Raw genomic sequence first — 19,223 nt, 5'->3', positions numbered from 1 at the left:
CAGCAAGGACCAGACCTGAGGGGGGAAGGGGCAGTGGGAAAGCTTACGATTTTCAATGAGGTAGCCTTCAGGAAACCTTGACATGGAAGAGTGTCTCTGGCAGGTAGACTTGGCCTGTGCTCCACAGTACTCCATTCTCCCTGGAATTCAGGTGACATCTGCCTACACATGGTCAGTGCCAAAGCACCACGCTTGCTCCTCACCCCTTTCCACTCTCCCCTCCTTAACTCACTGATCAGATCTTCAACCTGATTCAGCCTCTTCCTGGTCAAATAGTCCAAGTCTTTGAAAAGTCTCGCTAACAGGGTTCCAGGACACTAGGAATGCTAAAAATCATCATCATCATCATCATCATCATCATCACCTATATATGTAAAAGCCTAAGCACGAATGACCGTTCGACCAGCCGCTATGACGACACACAGACCACCAGGGGGCAGACGCTCAACGCAGGAGCCGCTGCCCCCTGGTGGTCAGTGCGCTTCCACAGCCAACCACCTTTGGTTGGCCAACCTCCTGCAGTTCCTCCCTTGGCCAGTTGGCCCCAACTGGCCCCAATCGCCAAGGTCAGGCCAAGGGACCTGTGCATGAATTCGTGCACTGGGCCTCTAATAATAATAATAATAACAACAACAATAATAATAAAGCTCTCGTGTCTCCAAAGGTGTAGCAGGAAGATTATGAGCACAGCCTGAGCATGCCCAGAGCGGGGTTGCCTTACTTTCTAAGTAGTCTCGAAGGTCCAAGAGCTGGACAGGAAGGCTGGGAGCTGTCCTGTGTGCACAGTGCCACAACATGGGACAGCCAGCGAGGCCCTCTCCTGACATCACCTACATCAAGTGAAATTCCAGCCTTTAACCGATTGCCCATCCCACTCCTGGGGTCCAGATGATGGAACGCGTATGTGGTACAAAATCCCAGGCCGCACAATAATTAGCTGGCTCCAGAAATATTTCATCCCACATACACCCCACACAAGTACAAGATCACTGTCTTTTCAAGCCCCCTGACTGATGTGCACCCGGGAGAAAGGAAAAGTGCCCGAGTCCATTAGGTTGTAACCCGAAACGACCTGACCGCCTGTGTCCCTCTCAGCATTCTCACCCACCCAGGCCTCCAGGACGGCCACGAGGCCTTGGTCTAAGGAATCTCAACTCGGAGAACTTCTGACATTTAACTTAATCTCCTCTGGACCCAATTCAAGAAAAGCCTTAGAATAACTTCTGCTCTAAGATCTTTCAGGAGTTGGACATGCCACCAGGTGACCCATGCAAAGGCTCAGGACATAAACCTGCAGAGGTACATGCAAGGACACTGCTTTTCAAAGGGCATTTGTGCCTTTACACGATCTTTTCTATCTTTTTTTCTAGTACCCATCCATGCTTCCGGTTTCAGTCCTGGAGGGAGATAAAAGATCGTTAAAAAGATCTTTTTTTTTTTTTTTGGTTTTCAAAAGAAAAAAAAATACCAGAAAGGTCCTTTTCAGACCAGCTTTCTGAGTGTGAGCTCTGGACCAATGCACTGGCCTCTCTGTACGTTTAATGTGCTGAGGCGATCGTAGCTTCAGAAGAGGAACAGAGTGATAAAACTCCTTCAACAGCCTTCCTCCAGACTTGTTACACCGGGGTAGCGCCATAGGTTAGGGGGGGTGTCGGCCGCTTCTTCAAGGTTGCGGGTTCAATCCCCGGTCAGAGCACATACAAGAGACAATCAACGAACACATAAACAAGTGGAACAATAAATCGATGTTTCTCTCCCTCTCCCTCCCCCTGCTCCCTCTGAAAATCAATAAAAACATATCCTCAGGTAAGGATTAAAAAAAAAAAAAGATGTTATACAATTTGACCTTCTACTAAAGTACACTTCCTACAAACTACTTATAAAAAAATATATAAGATATGATGGGGGGCAGGCCCTAAAAGTCAGTATGTGTTTTATATGAGAAGTCTTGTTGCCCTAGCCGGTTTGGCTCAGTGGATAGAGTATCAGCCTGCAGACTGAAAGGTTCCAGGTTCAATTCCGGTCAAGGGCACATGCCTGGGTTGCAGGCTCGATCCCCAGTTGAGGGGAGGAGAGAGGGGTGTGCAGGAGGCAGCTGATCAATGATTCTCTCATTGATGTTTCTATCTCTCTCTCCCTCTCCCTTCCTCTCTGAAATCAATAAAAATATATTTTTTTAAAAAAGAAGTCTTGAGTTCTAGCACTCACTTCGAGCTTGATGATCAATAATAATTCTATACACTGTGTCCAAACTATCCTGTTCTTTAGTAAGGTCTGGCTTGACTAGATCTAGCTTCAGGGCCTCGTTTACTCCCTGAACAAATGTTTTAGCACCCTCTGCTGGCCACTTGTCGCATCTAGTCAGCAGCTGCCTTTCAAAGGTCAGATGGCACAGCAAAGCCACCCACCCCTCCCCCAAGCCACCTGTGCAACAGCTGAGCCAGGCGCCACTGCCGCAGAAGGACGAATCCTGAGCACTCTCCTGCACTGCCTGTTCACGAGTCCTGTCCCCCTGGCCGATTTCACAACCACCACCTGGGCTCCTGGCTGACCTGCTCTGCACCCACCTCCAGGCCTCATTTCTACACACACAGACTCTTCAGGGGGCTGAGCCCATAGGGGCCCCCTGCCCGGCTGCTTATCCTGCCATCTCAGGTGGGCTGGGGGTGTCTGGAGAGACCACCCCACCTATCAGGTTTCAGCTGGACATACAGAGGACAGAAAGAAGAGCTGGGAGGCACGTATTGCCCCACAAGCTCATGGATATGATCAAATTCTTGCCTTTGGGATTATCATAGCCAGATTTTGGGGGGAAAGGGTGTTAGAAAAGAACTTCTCCTTTCCCGTGACTTCAGGACAAAGCAACTTCTAATTTTCCAGTCCCCTAGAGAAAGCGAGGTTCCATTAATAGGATCTAACACAAGGAACCATAAACCCTATGAGATTTCAGAAAAGAAAAAAATTAGAGTCATCATGGTATTCATTATTCAATAACACGTGGAAAGAACATAAGAAAAGAAGAGCTGCCCAGAGGGCATGACTCAATGGCTGAGCATCAACCCATGAACCAGGAGGTCAAGGGCACATGCCCAGGTTGTGGGCTCAATCCCCAGTGAGGGCCTGCAGGAAGCATTGGATTAATTATTCTCTCATCATTGAGAGAATTATATATATATATATATATATATATATATATATATATATATATATATGGTCAGATGGTTATATATATATATATATATATTATTCAGATATATATATATATATATATATATTATATATATATTAAAGAAGAGCTAAGAATATAAAAGGTGGAGAGCTTCTTCACTCCCAAATCTTGCTAGATCAAGTTAGTGTTTATGGAGTAACAAGTGCTTATTAGTTTGACACCATCATCTATTGAGTGAAAAATATTCTTTAGAAGAGGATGTAATACTGGACTAGATAGTACTTCCTGATATCCAAAGAGCACGCAATTTGGTTACAAAGACCAAACATGTCAAAGGACATAATTAAAAGTGACAAAGTGCCCTATCCTTTAGTAAAATATATATACTGGAAGTTACATAAATATACACACAGCCAAAGCTCCCATCTTTCTCTCTCACATATGAAAAAATGATCATCAAAATATTAGTAACAGTCTCATCTCTGGTGGAACTTCCGATCTATACTTTTTTCCTCCCTATTTTCAGTACCGTTTGAATTTCCTACAATAAAAAGGTAGCATCTTAATAAAGAGAACAGAAATAAATTAAAAACCAATTTACCAATGGTATAAACAGAGAAAATTATGTGCAAATATAACTTGTACATAGACTGTGATCTACAAACACAGATAAAAATACACAGAAAAAAGACTGGAAGCAAACAGACCAAATTACTAACGGCTGTTTTTCTTTAGGGCTGTGGTGATTTTGTCTTTCTGCCTCTCACGTGCTTTCTCATTTACTAGAAAGCAAGTCAATCTTTACTTGAAGAAATTCACTCGTTCAACAGTGATCGACCCTCGTCTGAAGAAGTCTTAGTGAAAGTGCTGCGGGACCAGGGGCCGGACACACCTGGGATGAGGGCGGTGCTGATGAGAATATCCACCTCCTTGCACTGCTGGGCGAACAGCTTCATTTCAGCCTCGATGAACTCCTTGGACATCTCCTTTGCGTACCCGCCTTGGCCCTCGCCCGACTCCTTCAAGTCCACCTCCAAGGGCTCGGCACCGAGAGACTTGAACTGCTCCAAGGCCGCGGCCCTGGAGAGCGTTGAGGGAAAGCAGCGGTTATTTTAGGCCCTTAATACAGAACCAAGATCATGCACGCAGACATTTTTTTAAAAGAAAAAATTGTATATATTCAAAAGTGGAGAATTTCTTTTGATGTCTCTGATTGGACTGTTTCAATGTTTTTCTAAAGGGAGTTAATGCTTTTATGATAAATATTTTTTCGAGGGGGTAAAAAAACTATAGAGAATCCCAACTCCTTAGTCAAATTACAAAAGGAATGTCACTATTACCCTCTCCAGTAATCGATTGTCTCTGTGGCTCCATTATCAATGAGGATGGGAGTTCTGACCTACATTAAGATTCGCCTTCATTCAAATCACTCAAGTGGAGGTTTTCATCTGTAAATGTCCTGACTTGTGGGGACTTTCCCCAAATAAATGACTCTTTTACTTAGGCATGTTTTACCAAAGAGATTTTTGTCCATGGTCCTCATTAAATTGTGTTTGAAAAAAAGCAACTTGTAAGTGGTATAAATGGCAAATGTAAAAAGCCAACACATTCAAATTACGTAAAACTACATTCTGTTATTTAAAGAAAAAGAAAGAAACGCTGACCAAGCATTGCGCACTGGTTGGAAAACCGGAGCCAGCAGATCTCAGCTCTGTGATAGACAGTGTTTAAGTCAACAACACCCATCCCACGGTGAATCCCAAACCGCCCTGGTGACAACAACCACGGCAGCTACCTGCCAACAGTTCAAGTTCCCAGGCCGCTTCCCGACCCATTAAAGTCCAATATCAGCCCCGGCCGGGTAGCTCAGTTGGTTAGAGCATCATCTCAATATACCAAGGTTGCAGGTTCAATCCTTGGTCAGGGCACATTCAAGAATCAACCAATGGATGCATAAATAACTGGAACAACAAATCAATGATTCTCTCTCTCTCTCTCTCTCTCTCTCCCCCCACCCCCACCCAGATCAATAAGTAAAATATTTTTTTAGAAAACCTGAGTATGGTGTTAGTTTTCAAGTCTTTTGTTTTATTTTGTTTTTTAAATTATTTCTGCTGAACTGAGTCTCGGTCCTTACATTTTCTACCACTAAGTAATACTTTTTCACTTTGAGTTCACTTTGAAAAACTGGAAATATTTAAAGAGCTTATGGAGCAGTTCTCAACATGCTACTTAAATTTATAAACTCTAAGGACAGCACAGCATCCACCTGAAACAAGGGTTTTGACCTTGACAGCAGTCACCAGTGAAGCACTCACCTCGTGTCGAATCCTCGAACAATGGCCCCCATGGACTTGGCTGCACCTGCAGAGGCAAGCCCAGCAACGCCACCACCAACTATCAGAATCTAGGACAGAGGGCAGAACCGGTGTGTTTTCAATGAAGTTCATTATCAACGGATTCTGAAAAATCACCGCTAGTACCTTCAGTGTCTGGTACACAGTCAGAGCTCAATAATAAACCAGGCGGTGCTGGTGGCAGCCATCAGCCCTCACTCAACGTTCTGAGCGATAAACAACTCTTTCACTGAAGGTCACGCTTTTTGTTTATTTTTCCCTTTTTACTGAATTTATTGGGTGACGCAGGTTAACATTACACAGGTGTCAGGTGCAAAATTAATTCTGTAAGACGTCATCTGCACACTGTATTGTGCGTTCATTGCCCCAAGTCAAGTCTCCTTCCATCATCATCAATGCCCCCTCTATCCTCCTCCCCTTCCGCCGCCCCCCCACCCCACGCCCCAAGCCACTGTCGTAAAGTTTATCAAAGGAACACTGCTGGCAAAGGCCAACGACCTTCACTGAAAATAGCCCCTTCACTGAAAATAGCCCGACAATCAGCAGCTCAGTGTCAAAGCTACAGCCAGCAAGATCCACAGTATGTGTGCAAAAGGTTAACAGGTTCTTCACTCTGTGCCAGAGCTTCTCCCACTGACATTCCCAGTGTAGCCAGCATTCTAGCTCCCCCTCCCCTCGCCAATGCTCAGGTCCGACTATGTTCATAAAGTATCGAAGTAAGTTGCAAAGATGGGTACAACTTCGGGGAGCCCGCTTACTCCAACCCCGATTTGAGCTCAAATGCTTCTGAAAGGAAGAGCAGGTGATCAAGCACCTAATTTTGAACCAATCTGAATGAACTGTAGCTGAAATATAAAGCAATGTAATCAATCTCCTAACCCTGGGAGGACCCAAGCCAAGGAAAACCAAAGAATTCCTCAGAAACTAGAGTCTCCCCTGCCTCCTAAGAAACAAAATAAGGAAAATGTTGTCTGTGGTGTGGAAAGTCCTATTATGCTTCCCAGTCAATGGAAGGTAACTCCTTGTTGCTATGGAAGGAAGGAAGGAAGGAAGGAAGGAAGGAAGGAAGGAAGGAGGGAGGGAGGGAGGGAGGGAGGGAGGGAGGGAGGGAGAGAGAGAGAGAGAGAGAGAGAGAGAGAGAGAAGCCACCCACAGAAACTGAACTTTATAAGTTCCTACCCACCCATCATGCCCACTCTTCCCTCCCCCTCTTTAAGACTACACTAGTCAACTGTGCTCCAGTGCCCTCCCCCCAGGCAGTGTCTCAAAAGTTCTATGAAAATTGCTCTTAACGGTGATGGTTGGTTTGTTGGGGCGGGGCGGGGGGGGGGGGGGGCTCTACAGGAAAGGTGACAAAGAGGGACCAGAGGAAACAAACGGCTCTGGGCTCCAAGGCCCGCCCCTCAGCTGTACCCACGGAGCTGCTGATTGTCAGGCCATTGTCAGTGAAGGTCGTTGGCCTTTGAGTGTCATTGCTAAAACGATGACATGAAATAAAATAAGTAAAATCACAAGAGAGGCCAAGTTAGCCTCCATCGGAAATAACAGAAGACTCCACAATTTAAAAGAGGGAACGGCACTGGAATCAAGCGATGTAACCTTAGAAAAGGAACGTATTCTTTCTCTCCACCTAAACACCTGTCATTCTCTCCTCCCGCCTGTTTAAAGCAATTAACTAGCATTCTCAAAGCTGGTATTGCGGGGTTTTTCTATTTTTTTGTTTTGTGGTGTGTGTGTGTGTGTGTGTGTGTGTGTGTGTGTGTGTGTGTTTTCACGCTTCTAGGTGATTTACTTTGTGTGAGAACTTCGGGTTTATAATGACAAAGTACTTTAGAGCAGGAAGCACCCCACAGACAGGCACACACCGCAGGTGGATGACAACAGGTCAGGCCCTGTCTCCTGCACATTATCCTGTCAGGATAATGACCTGCTTATCCTGTCAGTTAGTGTACGCAGTGTTGAGGGGTCACGGAACCCACTCTTTCACCCAGCCATGCCCACCTCTCGGCCCTCTCCTCTGCTCTCGATCTCGATGAAAGAAAGCGCACCCGTGCCCCTGCCAAATATCCCGGTTACACCACCTCCCGTCTCCTGTCCTCATGACCCAACATTCGGCAAAAAGTGAGGAAACCAAGACAATCTTTTCAATGAACCAAAATGTCAATCATTGGGAAATCGAGAATTTGCGGGGGGAGAAAAAGAAAGAATTTGCTGAATGGTATCTTGAAACTGTTTTTAAAAATAGTAATAAATGGACTCCACAGAACAAGTCATCCAAAATCCCTTTAAGAATGCAAGTTAGTGCGGCAAAAGCAGAAAAAGGACTGACCAGAACCTCTGGAAACATCAACGTGCTTTTCCTCGAGCCAGCTTAAGCGGCTTGGAGGCTCCGCCATCTACCTGTACCTGCCACAAGTCACCCGTGAGAAGTTAACACGCAACAAACATGGGAAAATAACTGTCTGTCCAAACTACACATCCCCTCGTCTTTAATTCATTCGTATTATGAAGAAACATCAAAAGTTTTCTCTACCTTAGCTGGAGGGACCTTTCCGGCAGCCGTGATCTGACCAGTAAAAAACCGTCCAAAGTGATTTGCTGCTAGTACAACGGCCTTGTAACTTAAAAAAAGAAAAGAAACAAATGCATGAATAATTCCATAAAATGAGCAATTCCATCATATGAAAGACGTGAGCCTCATATAGCATCATAAGTCACCAATGACATGCTAATCATTAAAGGATGATGGCTAACATTTTATATGGCACTTGCTATGTGTCAAGTGCTGTGTATATACTTACGCCTTTAACCTTCATGACGTCGTATGGATAGGTTATTCTCTTCACTTATTCTCTTCACTTCACAGGTGAGGAGACTGACACACAGAGATGAAGAGACTGGCCCAAGCCCTCAGCCGGTTTGGCTCAGTAGATAGAGCATCGGCCTGCGGACTGAAGGGTCCCAGGTTTAATTCTGGTCAAGGGCACATGCCCAAGTTGCGGCACAATCCCCAGTCGGGGGCATGCAGGAGGCAGCCGATCAATGATTCTTTCATCATTTGACGTCTCTCTCTCTCTCTCTCTCTCTCCCCCTCTCCCTTCCTCTCTGAAATAAATTAAAATACTTTTTTAAAAAAGAGAGACTTGCCGAAGGTCCCTCAGCTAGTCACCGGCAGAGCCAGAGTGTAACCCCAGCATCCCACCCAGAAGGCATATGCTAATCCATGAGGCTCCCAGGCCTCTTTCTAACAAACACTGCAGAAGGCCTGTTGTGATAAATTAGACATGAAGGAAAGACAAGAAGGCACTCGCGATGGTTTTCTTTGGGTGCTGAGACAACAGGTATTTCAAACTTTTTGTTTTACTTTATTACAGTGTCCAAAGTTTCTTTGGTGACTACATCGCATGTATATAAGAACAGAGGGAAAACTTTAAAATTAAAAGATTAGATTAGCAATATGCTTGTACATAATAAAATTCCAATTCTGGCCTCAGACCACCAAAAATACCACTTCCCCTGATCTCTACAGGTTGAAAGCATGGGATTTTGAGACAGTGACCTCAGTTCACGTCCAGTTCTACCACCGACATGCTCTGTGACCTTGGGCAACCTTCTTTAATTCACTCATCCTTGATTTCCCCATGTGTAAAGCCGGCACAAAAAAACAGCCTCTCTTAGTGTTGTCATGAAGACGAAATAAGATAATGCATGCAAAGCACTTACCTACAGCCTGTCACAGTAAGCGCTGGCTAACTATGAGTGTTTTAGCTAAAGAAATACGCTATGCGCCCTAACCGGTTTGGCTCAGTGGATAGAGCGTCGGCCTGCGGACTGAAGGGTCCCAGGTTGGATTCCGGTCAAGGGCATGTACCTTGGTTGTGGGCACATACCCAGTGGGGAGTGTGCAGGAGGCAGCTGATCGATGTTTCTCTCTCATCGATGTTTCTAACTCTATCCCTCTCCCTTCCTCTCTGTAAGAAATCAATAAAATATATTTAAAAAAAAAAAAAAAGAAATAGGCTATGCAACAAGAACTAGTAAATTATACCATCTTTTATTTAAGAGGATATTTTTATCACATAACACTAATTTCATCTTCATGCCATTTTACACTTTTGCACCATCTCACTCAGTAATAAATACGCTATCTTACTGTTATACAACTGCTTAATGATAAACTCCACCCGCTAGCTGACAATAAAACCTTTCCTTAATAATATCTTTATAAAATACTTGACCTAATAATTGGTGCAAAAGCATGCACTATTTTAGGTTAAATTACATTAAAAGCAGGAAATAATGTTTTCGAGGTTACATGATGTGTTCATCTATTTCTGAATCCAAGTGATGGAAATTTTCAAAGAGCAAACATGATAGAGATTCAAAGACCATTGCAAGAATTTAATTTTGGAATTAATATTTTAAAATATTCAATTGCTATACTGAAAAAAAATAACAAAAATGAAGCTGATTACACAGAAATGTACAAGAAAATGTTGATGGTAGAAAAAAATGTTAAAAGTGGGCCTGTATTTGATGAGAATAATAAAACTCAGAATGACCATCAATGCACTGAAAGAAATGTGTCTTCAGTGTAGTGTAGCCGTGTGTGTGTGTATGTATGTGTATGTGTACCATATGTGATTTAGACAGAAAATGACTTATCGCACGTTGTATGATAAGTATACTAGATGATTCATCTCAAACTATACCCTTTGCATGTATCAACTCAGGACATAGTGATTCTTTAAATTGTGTTCCATGGGTCCCATAGGCTTAAGTTGCAGCCAGCACACAGTGGGTGGGATAGAGAACAGACATGTTCTGGACCCCCCTCATCCCTCAATTCATCTCGGGCCATTCTGCTCTTAGTGGAATTGCTTCTCTTGCCACATAAGATTTCATTTGCTCAAAAGATTCTGCAGCTAAAATCCACTGATCTAAAGCTACTGGTTTTGATAAAGACCTTGCTCAAACGTACATTTCATATGACAAAGTCAACAGCACTCTTAAAAGTTTACATTGTAGCCTGGTTGGTGTGGCTCAGTGGTTGAGGTCAACCCAGGAACCAAGAGGTCAACGGTTCAATTCCCAGTCAGGGCACATGCCCAGGTTGTGGGCTTGATCCCCAGGAGGCAGGAGGCAGCTGATCGATGATGTCCCTCTCATCGATGTTTCTATCTCTCTATTCCTCTCCCTTCCTCTCTCTTTTTTTTCCCTTCCTCTCTAAAAAATAAATAAATAAAAACCTATTTTTTAAAAGTTTACATTGTACATTTTCTATAAAACATTTAAGTCCCTCATTGCATAGCGTAACTCTTCTACAAACTAAATAAATATAAAAATTTATTGTGTTCCTTGGTATATCATTTATATCACACACAAGAATGTCTTTAAAACATCCATTTGCCATATTACATGAAGGACAACAACATGTGTGTTTGTCATTTTTATTTATTGCGTCTCATTTACATCCACAGTGAATGGTTGGAACCCAAAGTAGAATCTGTGGCATATTTGATATGCTACACCTAAGATATAAAATCTAAGAAGACTTTCAGCTCATCTGTCAGAATTTATTCAGGTGATTCTTTTTTTTTTTAGGCACTGTTTTTTTAAAACATTTTCATTTGTTGATGCCTCATTCATATTAGCAAATTGTCACTACTAATAGTTTTCATGCTTAAAATCTAATTCAACTCATTTCTCAGCTGATTTCATAAGTAGCATCTGACTTCCAGCCAAGTCAGCCAAGTTTTTCACCCTCTCCAGCCAAGTGAGCAACACGCCGCCCTTGGGGAGCTATTCCTGTGCTTCCCCTGGGGCAGGCGTGACTGTGCAAACAGCCAGTCCTCTGGGCCGGATGGGCCCTGGGATCCTTCACACGGCACTGCGGGCAACAGGTGCGCATGCATCAGTGCTCCCAGCACATGAAGTTCATTGCCCTCTTGGCCTCAGAGGTTCGAGGACACAGTTAGCCTTCAGTTATCAACACAGGCTTTGACACCAGATGGAACTTCTTCAAGTGCAGACATTTTCCCTATTCATTAAATACTAGTATTTTATGAATTTATGGAAGTAAAACCTAATTAAAATTGTGAATCTGCTAATGTTATATATTAGATTGAAACATGAAACTGTCAATATCCAACCACTTTTGACCTATAAAACAGCAATTTATGTTAACTAAGCTGATTGTGGTAATCAGTTCACAGCATATATGTATCGAGTCATTATGTTTATACCTTAAACTTACGCAATGTTATGTGTCAATTATATCTCAGTAAAGCTGGGAAAAAACAGTAATTTCAACCTAATATACACACATATATAAAATGCAGTAAATTCTTCATACAAATAATCTGACAGTCATTTCCTTTGCTGCAAGAAAATACTACTTGCCTCCTACCCAGTAAGATTACAAAGGAGAGTACAACAGAGTACAGTATGAAGAACCATTTCCTATCTGATGACTGGAATAAAAAGACTCTTGCCCAGCCAGCGTGGCTCAGCAGGTGAACATCAACCTATGAACCAGGAGGTCACGGTTTGATTCCCGGTCAGGGCATATGCCCAGATTGCGGGCTCGATCCCCAGTGTGGGGCTTGCAAGAGGCAGCCGATCAATAATTCTCTCTCATCATTGACGTTTCTATCTCTCTCTCCCTCTTCCTTCCTCTCTGAAATCAATTAAAGATATATATTTATTTTAAAAGTCTTAAAAATAACTGAAGTACACTCTCAAAGGCGGCGCTCTCCCACAATCCTCACGAGTAAAATCACCCAAGAGAGAAGAGCTACAATGGGCACGTTCTGTAACACCGCCGTTCCGTTGTGCCGCTGAAACAGAGGGGAACCTACCCAGCAATGTTGGCCATGGAGCTCAGCGCGTCATATCCCTGAGCAATCGTGACTCTTGGAACCTGGTCCATCGCCAAAACTGTCGTTTGCCTTTTGGAAAGTTTATCTAGCAAGTCTGGATTTTGGGCTGGATAAATGAAGCTAATCAGTGTTCCCGAAGTCTTTAAAAGGTCGGCTTCATGAATATCTAATGTTGGATTAAGCATGGGGGCCCGCACCTGAGAAAAAAGCGAAATCACCGATTAAAAATGCAAATACCTTTATCATACTTTTAAGTAAAGAAGACAATTTAAATAACGTGCCAGGATTGAAATAATACTCCAGGAGTGATCTTTCAGCAATAAATGTCTGACTACATTCCCGCGCAAGGTAAGGCACAAGGGATCTATGACATCTACCCTGGACTGAGGAAAGAGCACATGCGACTAAAAATAGTGCCTCGACAGGTCTGACAATGAGCTATGGAGCAGTGGCAAAATATGCAGGTTCTATAACCATCCTGTCCTCCCAGAACCTATCTCTCTGACACAATTGAGACATTCGAATAAACAGGAAGTTTGGGCTGTGTATTCAAAGACGCAATTCTTGCTGATTTTGACAAACACAAACATTTGGGGTGCTGAGAAGTTAAGAACATTATAAACTAAAATCTCCTGGCTGTATGGATAGATTTATGTCGCCTTAAAATCGCAGGTGAATATTTATAGATGAATGCAATCAAAGCGGTAGCCTTGCTGAACTGGGTTGAAGCAAAAGGCTACAATAAAGTCTGTTCTGTTACGAAGTAGCAAATCCGTCAATGAATGCACACTCCACATGCCTGCAGGTTCCAAATGTCCACGTTTTAAAGCCAAATTTTTTAAATTCCATTTTACAAGTGTTTTGAAAAGTGTTTTATATCCAAGTTTAAAATCAATCTTCAATGAATGTTTAGCTCCCAGTCCACAGCAGTGTTTTCAGGCAGGTAAGCACAGAGAAAACGGCGCTGGGAGTTAAGTATTAAAAGGAAATACACCCACCAATACTGGGTCAATATTTTCCTTTCACAGCATTTTGTCTCAATTGACCTATGAGACCCCTTTGTCTGTTATTCCCATTTCGGTTGTTGATCTTGGATGCATATGATTTCGGGTTCTGGACTTTAACTAAGACTCTCTGACAAGGTCTGTCTCTCCTCAGTGAGAATCTATCATATAGACTTAATAAAAATTAGGGGACAATTTTGCATTAATTCTACCGGCCCCTATCGAGTGCTGGGCTGAGACTGTCGGCATCCAAGTGAAGCCAATGGAATGTTTCTTTGAATGTACTTTCAGACCACTGGTTCCTCGGGATATTAGCAAGCTTGATCAAAAGAGAAGCACCCAGGTCAAGCAGTTTATTAGTGCAAGGATAGTGTTTCCATATCACAAGATCCCCAGTGCCTTCACATTACAAATCCCTAAAAGGAACACAGCATTTCCAAAACGCATGTGCACCACACGGAGCCTTTTGTGTGAGACATCTCAAAACGTTATCATCCCTAAAATACACATTGGAAGGGGTTACCATGATTTTTCTATTTTTCCTACGCTTCTTTACTCTACCAAGTTACGTCACCAAGTACCTGCACACCTGTAAAAGCTTTAGCGAAATTACAATTTAGCTCCATGTCATATGTTTTACTTCTTATTTTCTATAGAAAAAACACACACACACACACACACTTTTGTGTCTTCTGCAAGAACCACTACTTAAGACCCTATCAAGAGAGTGGAGTTTATGTAAAAAAAAAAAAAAGGTGTGTGTGTGTGTGTGTGTGTGTGTGTGTGTGTGTGTGATTGCTGAGAAATTAACAGAAAAAAAAAGCTGATCTTGAAAGTGAGGAGCTTATTTTAACCTGATAATCATGCTCATATAACCCATACTTCCCTGCCTGCCTTGGTTGCAGAAAGGCTTAGGAATTTAAGTTAATGTTCAACTCTAGTAATCTATCCCTGCTAGACTCATAACACAGCCTCTCTGCCTTTCCCTATATGAGATTTATTGCTCAAGTTCAATCCATTTCTATTACATCCGAGAGCTTTTCTATTAAAGTAGATGGGCTACTCGCCACTCAGCCCCATGCTGCTTTCTCCAGGACAATCCTGCCCTTTCTAAAAATAGCACTGCCGTCAGATCAAACACTTCCTTCCCAAGATCACTGCACATTCAGTCCCAGGAGGCGTCCACGACTTCCTTCTATTTCAGTAGCAGTTAGATGCTCACCTGTGCACATTTGGGACATGTATGAACCCTGGGGTGCAAATGTCCCTAGCCAACGTACAACAGAAGATCGTTTTTTCTCTTTTCATGGCCTGATCACACGGCCTGAACATGAATATTTACGACATATAATCATTTCCTTGAAAAAAAGGCATCGTTTGAAATATGAAAGGCTCTAACAATGGACAGAGACAGTTAATTTTTCCATGCAAAGAGTTTGAAAAGTCCGCATGCCATAACGGGGAGAGGGGGGTTGGAGGATAATTACTTTGACCACCAGATCTGAGGCCAGCACTTCCTTTGTTCCTTGGATCTGGGCACCTGCTGCTCTGTAGTGATCATCGGAGAACTTGGACGCCTCGCCAGCGCCCGATTCCACGACAACATTGAAGCCCTGCTTGACCAAGGCCTGAACGCCTGCAGGAGACAATGCCACTCGCTTCTCATTTTGGAAAATTTCCTTGGGGATTCCAACAGTCAGTTGCTTATATGGAATTCCTACAAACAAAGCCAAAATAATAATACAAAGAAAAAAAGAACATCTGGTAAACAATGTTTCAATAACAGAGTTCAGAAAATGGATATGGGCAAACTGTTCAAAGTAGACTGTACATACAAGTCACTGTTCCAAACGATGTTCCTGATTCAGAATCTTAACTCTCTGACCTTTTTGATAGGTCAGTTTTTATGCTCACTCTCCTGAAAACTCTAGATATTTTATTTAACCAAATGGCTCTCTTCAAGACACATGACTAGCTTAGACCACTCAACATGCTAACTCCACTCTTCAAATTAACCCTCTTGGGTTTACCATCTCCTTGTCCTTACTTTTACGGAAGGATGAGGAGTCATGAGCTGTTTTGAAGGACCACCCCCTACTAGACACCCAAAGTCACCTTCCTGGCAATGTGGCCACAGGTAACACCTCACCGATTTCCAGGTTCTGTATCTTGAGACCTGACATTCTCAGCCACAACTCATTAGACCGGGGACCAGCAGCTGGGCCAAAGATAAGAGTCAGACAGGAGAAAACCCAGGAGCCTCTGAGATGACTTAACAGGAGCTTTGCCAGGGCACACTCTATGTTGGCCAGTGACTACCAACCCAAACAGGTTCTCTCTCAGGAAGCTGGAGGGGAGACCCTCAGAAAGGACACAGAGGGGGAAGAGTGCAGTGGCAATCAGTGAGCACAGTGTGGGGCACTCTAAGGGAGGTGGGCAAGCAACGGCACTAGGAACAGCAGTAGAGATGCAAGGACAGAAGATGAGTGCGAGCTATGAAATACCACCAGAATACCACCCCACTTCTCCAAGAAGGAGATGAGGGGCTGCCTGGGCTCCTACCCTTCCCAGTCCTTACAGTAAGCCCTCTCCACAAAGTACAACCTGGTGCGATTCTGCTCCTTGCAACCCAAAAGCCTGTGTAATACAGCCTTAAAGCATGTCTACACAGCTCAGACCAGCTTTAGCTAAAGGACATTAGTTTCTTCTGTTGTTTTACTCACAAGTGGGCATAGACAGGTTTTTTTTTTTAATAAGAAGGACTTGCCTCTATATAAAGTTTTACTAAAGTTTAGGAAATCTAGCAACATAAATTCTGATTATATATAATTAAAAAATAAATCCAAGTATCTCTGCAGAGTAACTTAGTGAGATGTTAGAGAGCTTATGTCAACCTAAACATATCTGCATTTGAACAGTCTGAGATCCCACACTGCATAAGCAGTACTAATAGGTAGTAAACTCAAGGCAAATATATGTTGGCTCTTACACTCTACTTGAAGGAGAGAAAAATAATAAAAAACTGGCAAATATTTTGGATTGATCTACTATTCACGTATCTAACAATCTCGGATTATATAGGCCCTATCTACCGTAAGTCAAGGAAGGTATCAAAGACCATTGAAATCACATCAAAAGGACTCAGGAAACAACCTGAGAAGGCCAAACAGGGCACAATTTGAGCATCAGAAAGAATAATAAATAATTATAATATAGTAAAATACACCTAAGGGTATTCAAATCTAGGGGTTTATGATGATACTCAAAAAAATAAATATTTTGTAAAAGCTTCACTGGTCTACTTTGGGGGGAGGAATGTGTGGTAGGCAGAATCATGGCCTCGAAGATAATCCACGTCCTGGTCCTCAGAACTGTGACTATGGTCACAGTACCTGGCGGAGGAGAATTAAGGTTGCAGATGGAACTCAGGCTGCTACTCAGATGACCGTGAAGTAGGGCGATTATCCTGGCTTACCCGGGTGGGCCCAATGTAATCACAAGGGTCCTTAAATGTGAAAAAAGGGGGCACAAGAGTCAGAGCCAAAGAGTAACCTGACGATGCTATGCTGCTGGCTTTGAAGATGGAGGAAGTGGCCGTAGCTAAGAAATGCAGGCGCTCTCCAGAAACTAGAAGGGGTAAAGACAGACTCTCCCCTGGAGCCTCCGGAGGGAACACAGTCCTGCCAACACCTTGATTTAAGCCTAGGGAGGCCTTTTCAGGCTCTGGCTTCCAAAAGTGTAAGACAATGAATTTGTGTTATAGGAAGCCAGTAAGATTGTAATCATTTGTTATATCTGGGATAGATACATAAGAGAACCAACTGATTATCACCAAAACCAGTAAATAATGGGGAAGAATCAAACACTATCCCACCTTTGCAGTATAATCTCGGGGTAACTAAATAATAGAGGGACGTTTTTCTTCATAGAAAAATTCTAACTAATAAACAACAATAAAATGATAGGCCCTGGCCAGATAGTGCAGTTGGTTAGAGCATCATCCCCATGTGACAAGATTGCGGGTTTGATCCTTTCAGGACACATACAAGAATCAACCACAGAAAGCATGAATAGGTGGAACAACAAATTGATGTTTCTCTCTCTGTCTCCCTTCCTCTCTCTCTCTAAAATCAATAAATAAGATTTTCAAAAAAAGAGAAATAGCCTGGCCAGCGTGGCTCAGTGGTTAAGCATTGACCAGTGAACCAAGAGATCACCAGTTCAATTCCTGGCCAGGACACATGCCAGAGCTTTGGGCTGAATCCCCGGTAAGGGCCATGCAAAGGCAGCCAATCGATGTTTTTGTTTCTCTATCCCTCTCTCTCCCTCAAAATCAATAAAAACATATTTTTAAAAAACAGAGAAATATATGTAAAGGTTCTAGTACAAAGCGCAGCAGCCTTTAAAACAATAAAAAGATAGAATGATAGAATATCCCCAATTTAAAACCCTTGAAATCATGGATTTAAACCCTATCATCAGTCAAATGGCTGCTATAGCACGTGAGTGAAAAACAGGCAGGAAGTTCATGATAGATGGATCACACTGACATCATCAAAACTCATGGGTTCACCTTCTTGATATAATGTAATAGATGACACAGAGCATCACCTGGGAAGTGTTCTAGGCCAATAAATCAAACCTGACTCTAGTCCGGCCTCTGCCAACTATACGTTACAGAAAATACAAGGTGCAGAGAAACTGGTTACATACACCAAGGGAATTCAGTCAGGCAAACCTAGAATGTGAGAAATTCCACAAGCAACAGCTACATTTTTCAACAAAGAAAAAGAAAAAGAGAGGAAGGGAACTATATAGATCAGGGGGTCCTCAAACTTTTTAAACAGGGGGCCAGTTCACTATCCCTCAGACGGTTGGAGGGCCGAACTATAGTTCAAAAAAAAAACTATGAACAAATTCCTATGCACACTGCACATATCTTATTTTGAAGTAAAAAAACAAAACGGGAACAAATACAATATTTGTATTTGCATGTGGCCCACGGGCCATAGTTTGAGGACCCCTGCTGTAGATCAAAAGAAACCTAAGGACACAGCAACTGAAATACAACATATGGACCTTGTCTGGCTCATTATTTGAACAAAGCATCTATTAAAAAAGAAAAGAAATTAAGAAAAAAAGTGAAAAAATTGAGAAAATATGAACGGTGACTGGAATTACTTTTCATGCTTTTCAATGTGATAATAAAATTGTGGCTTTATTAAAGAAAAAAATAAAATGCTTATCTTTTAAAGATAAAAAGTAAATTACCCAGGAAATAGTCCAGAATCAGAAATAAAACAAAAAAAATAAAGTCTTATACATCACAAATACTGAGCTGTTGATGCCCGTGCATTTACTCACAAGGACAACGGTCACGTCTGCAGTGCAATTATCTACTTTTACTTTATACGTGATTGTATCACACCGGATAACCTGGCTTTCTAGGAAACGGTTTTAAAATCTGAAGCCAAAGTTGAGGACTCCCAGGGGCAGGTACCCTGCCAACAGTGACTCGCCGTGTGAGAACAAGGAAAGGCTGTGCTGCCAAACCGGTTTGGCTCAATGGATAGAGCGTCGGCCTACGGACTGAAGGGTCCCAGGTTCGATTCCGGTCAAGGGCATTGTACCTTGGTTGCGGGCACATCCCCCGTGGTGCAGGAGGCAGCTGATCAATTTCTCTCATTGATGTTTCTAACTCTCTATCCCTCTCCCTTCTTCTCTGTAAAAAATCAATAAAATATATATTTAAAAATAAAAAAGGAAAGGCTGTGCAATCTATTCCAGACAGACGTGAGAAGTCCAAAAGCCC

General features: G+C 42.7%; 1 protein-coding gene across 4 annotated transcripts in view; it reads right to left on the bottom strand.

Moving 5' to 3' along the window:
• The window catches only part of NNT (nicotinamide nucleotide transhydrogenase), an 83,902-nt gene that overhangs the window by 57,287 nt on the left and 7,392 nt on the right, over positions 1–19,223 (bottom strand). For all 4 annotated transcript variants that reach the window (XM_036308562.1, XM_036308558.1, XM_036308561.1 and 1 more), the window contains 5 exons: positions 14,899–15,128; positions 12,387–12,604; positions 8,060–8,147; positions 5,488–5,576; positions 4,062–4,249 (listed from right to left, as the gene is read on the bottom strand). In XM_036308562.1, coding sequence (XP_036164455.1) covers positions 4,062–4,249; positions 5,488–5,576; positions 8,060–8,147; positions 12,387–12,604; positions 14,899–15,128 — 813 coding nt within the window. The remainder of the gene's footprint in view (positions 1–4,061; positions 4,250–5,487; positions 5,577–8,059; positions 8,148–12,386; positions 12,605–14,898; positions 15,129–19,223) is intronic.

Source organism: Myotis myotis, unplaced genomic scaffold (genome assembly GCF_014108235.1).
Source record: "Myotis myotis isolate mMyoMyo1 unplaced genomic scaffold, mMyoMyo1.p scaffold_m19_p_5, whole genome shotgun sequence".
Taxonomy (NCBI): domain Eukaryota; kingdom Metazoa; phylum Chordata; class Mammalia; order Chiroptera; family Vespertilionidae; genus Myotis; species Myotis myotis.
The sequence above is the reverse complement of the archived record's forward strand: the minus strand, read 5'-3'. Positions and strand labels throughout refer to the sequence as shown.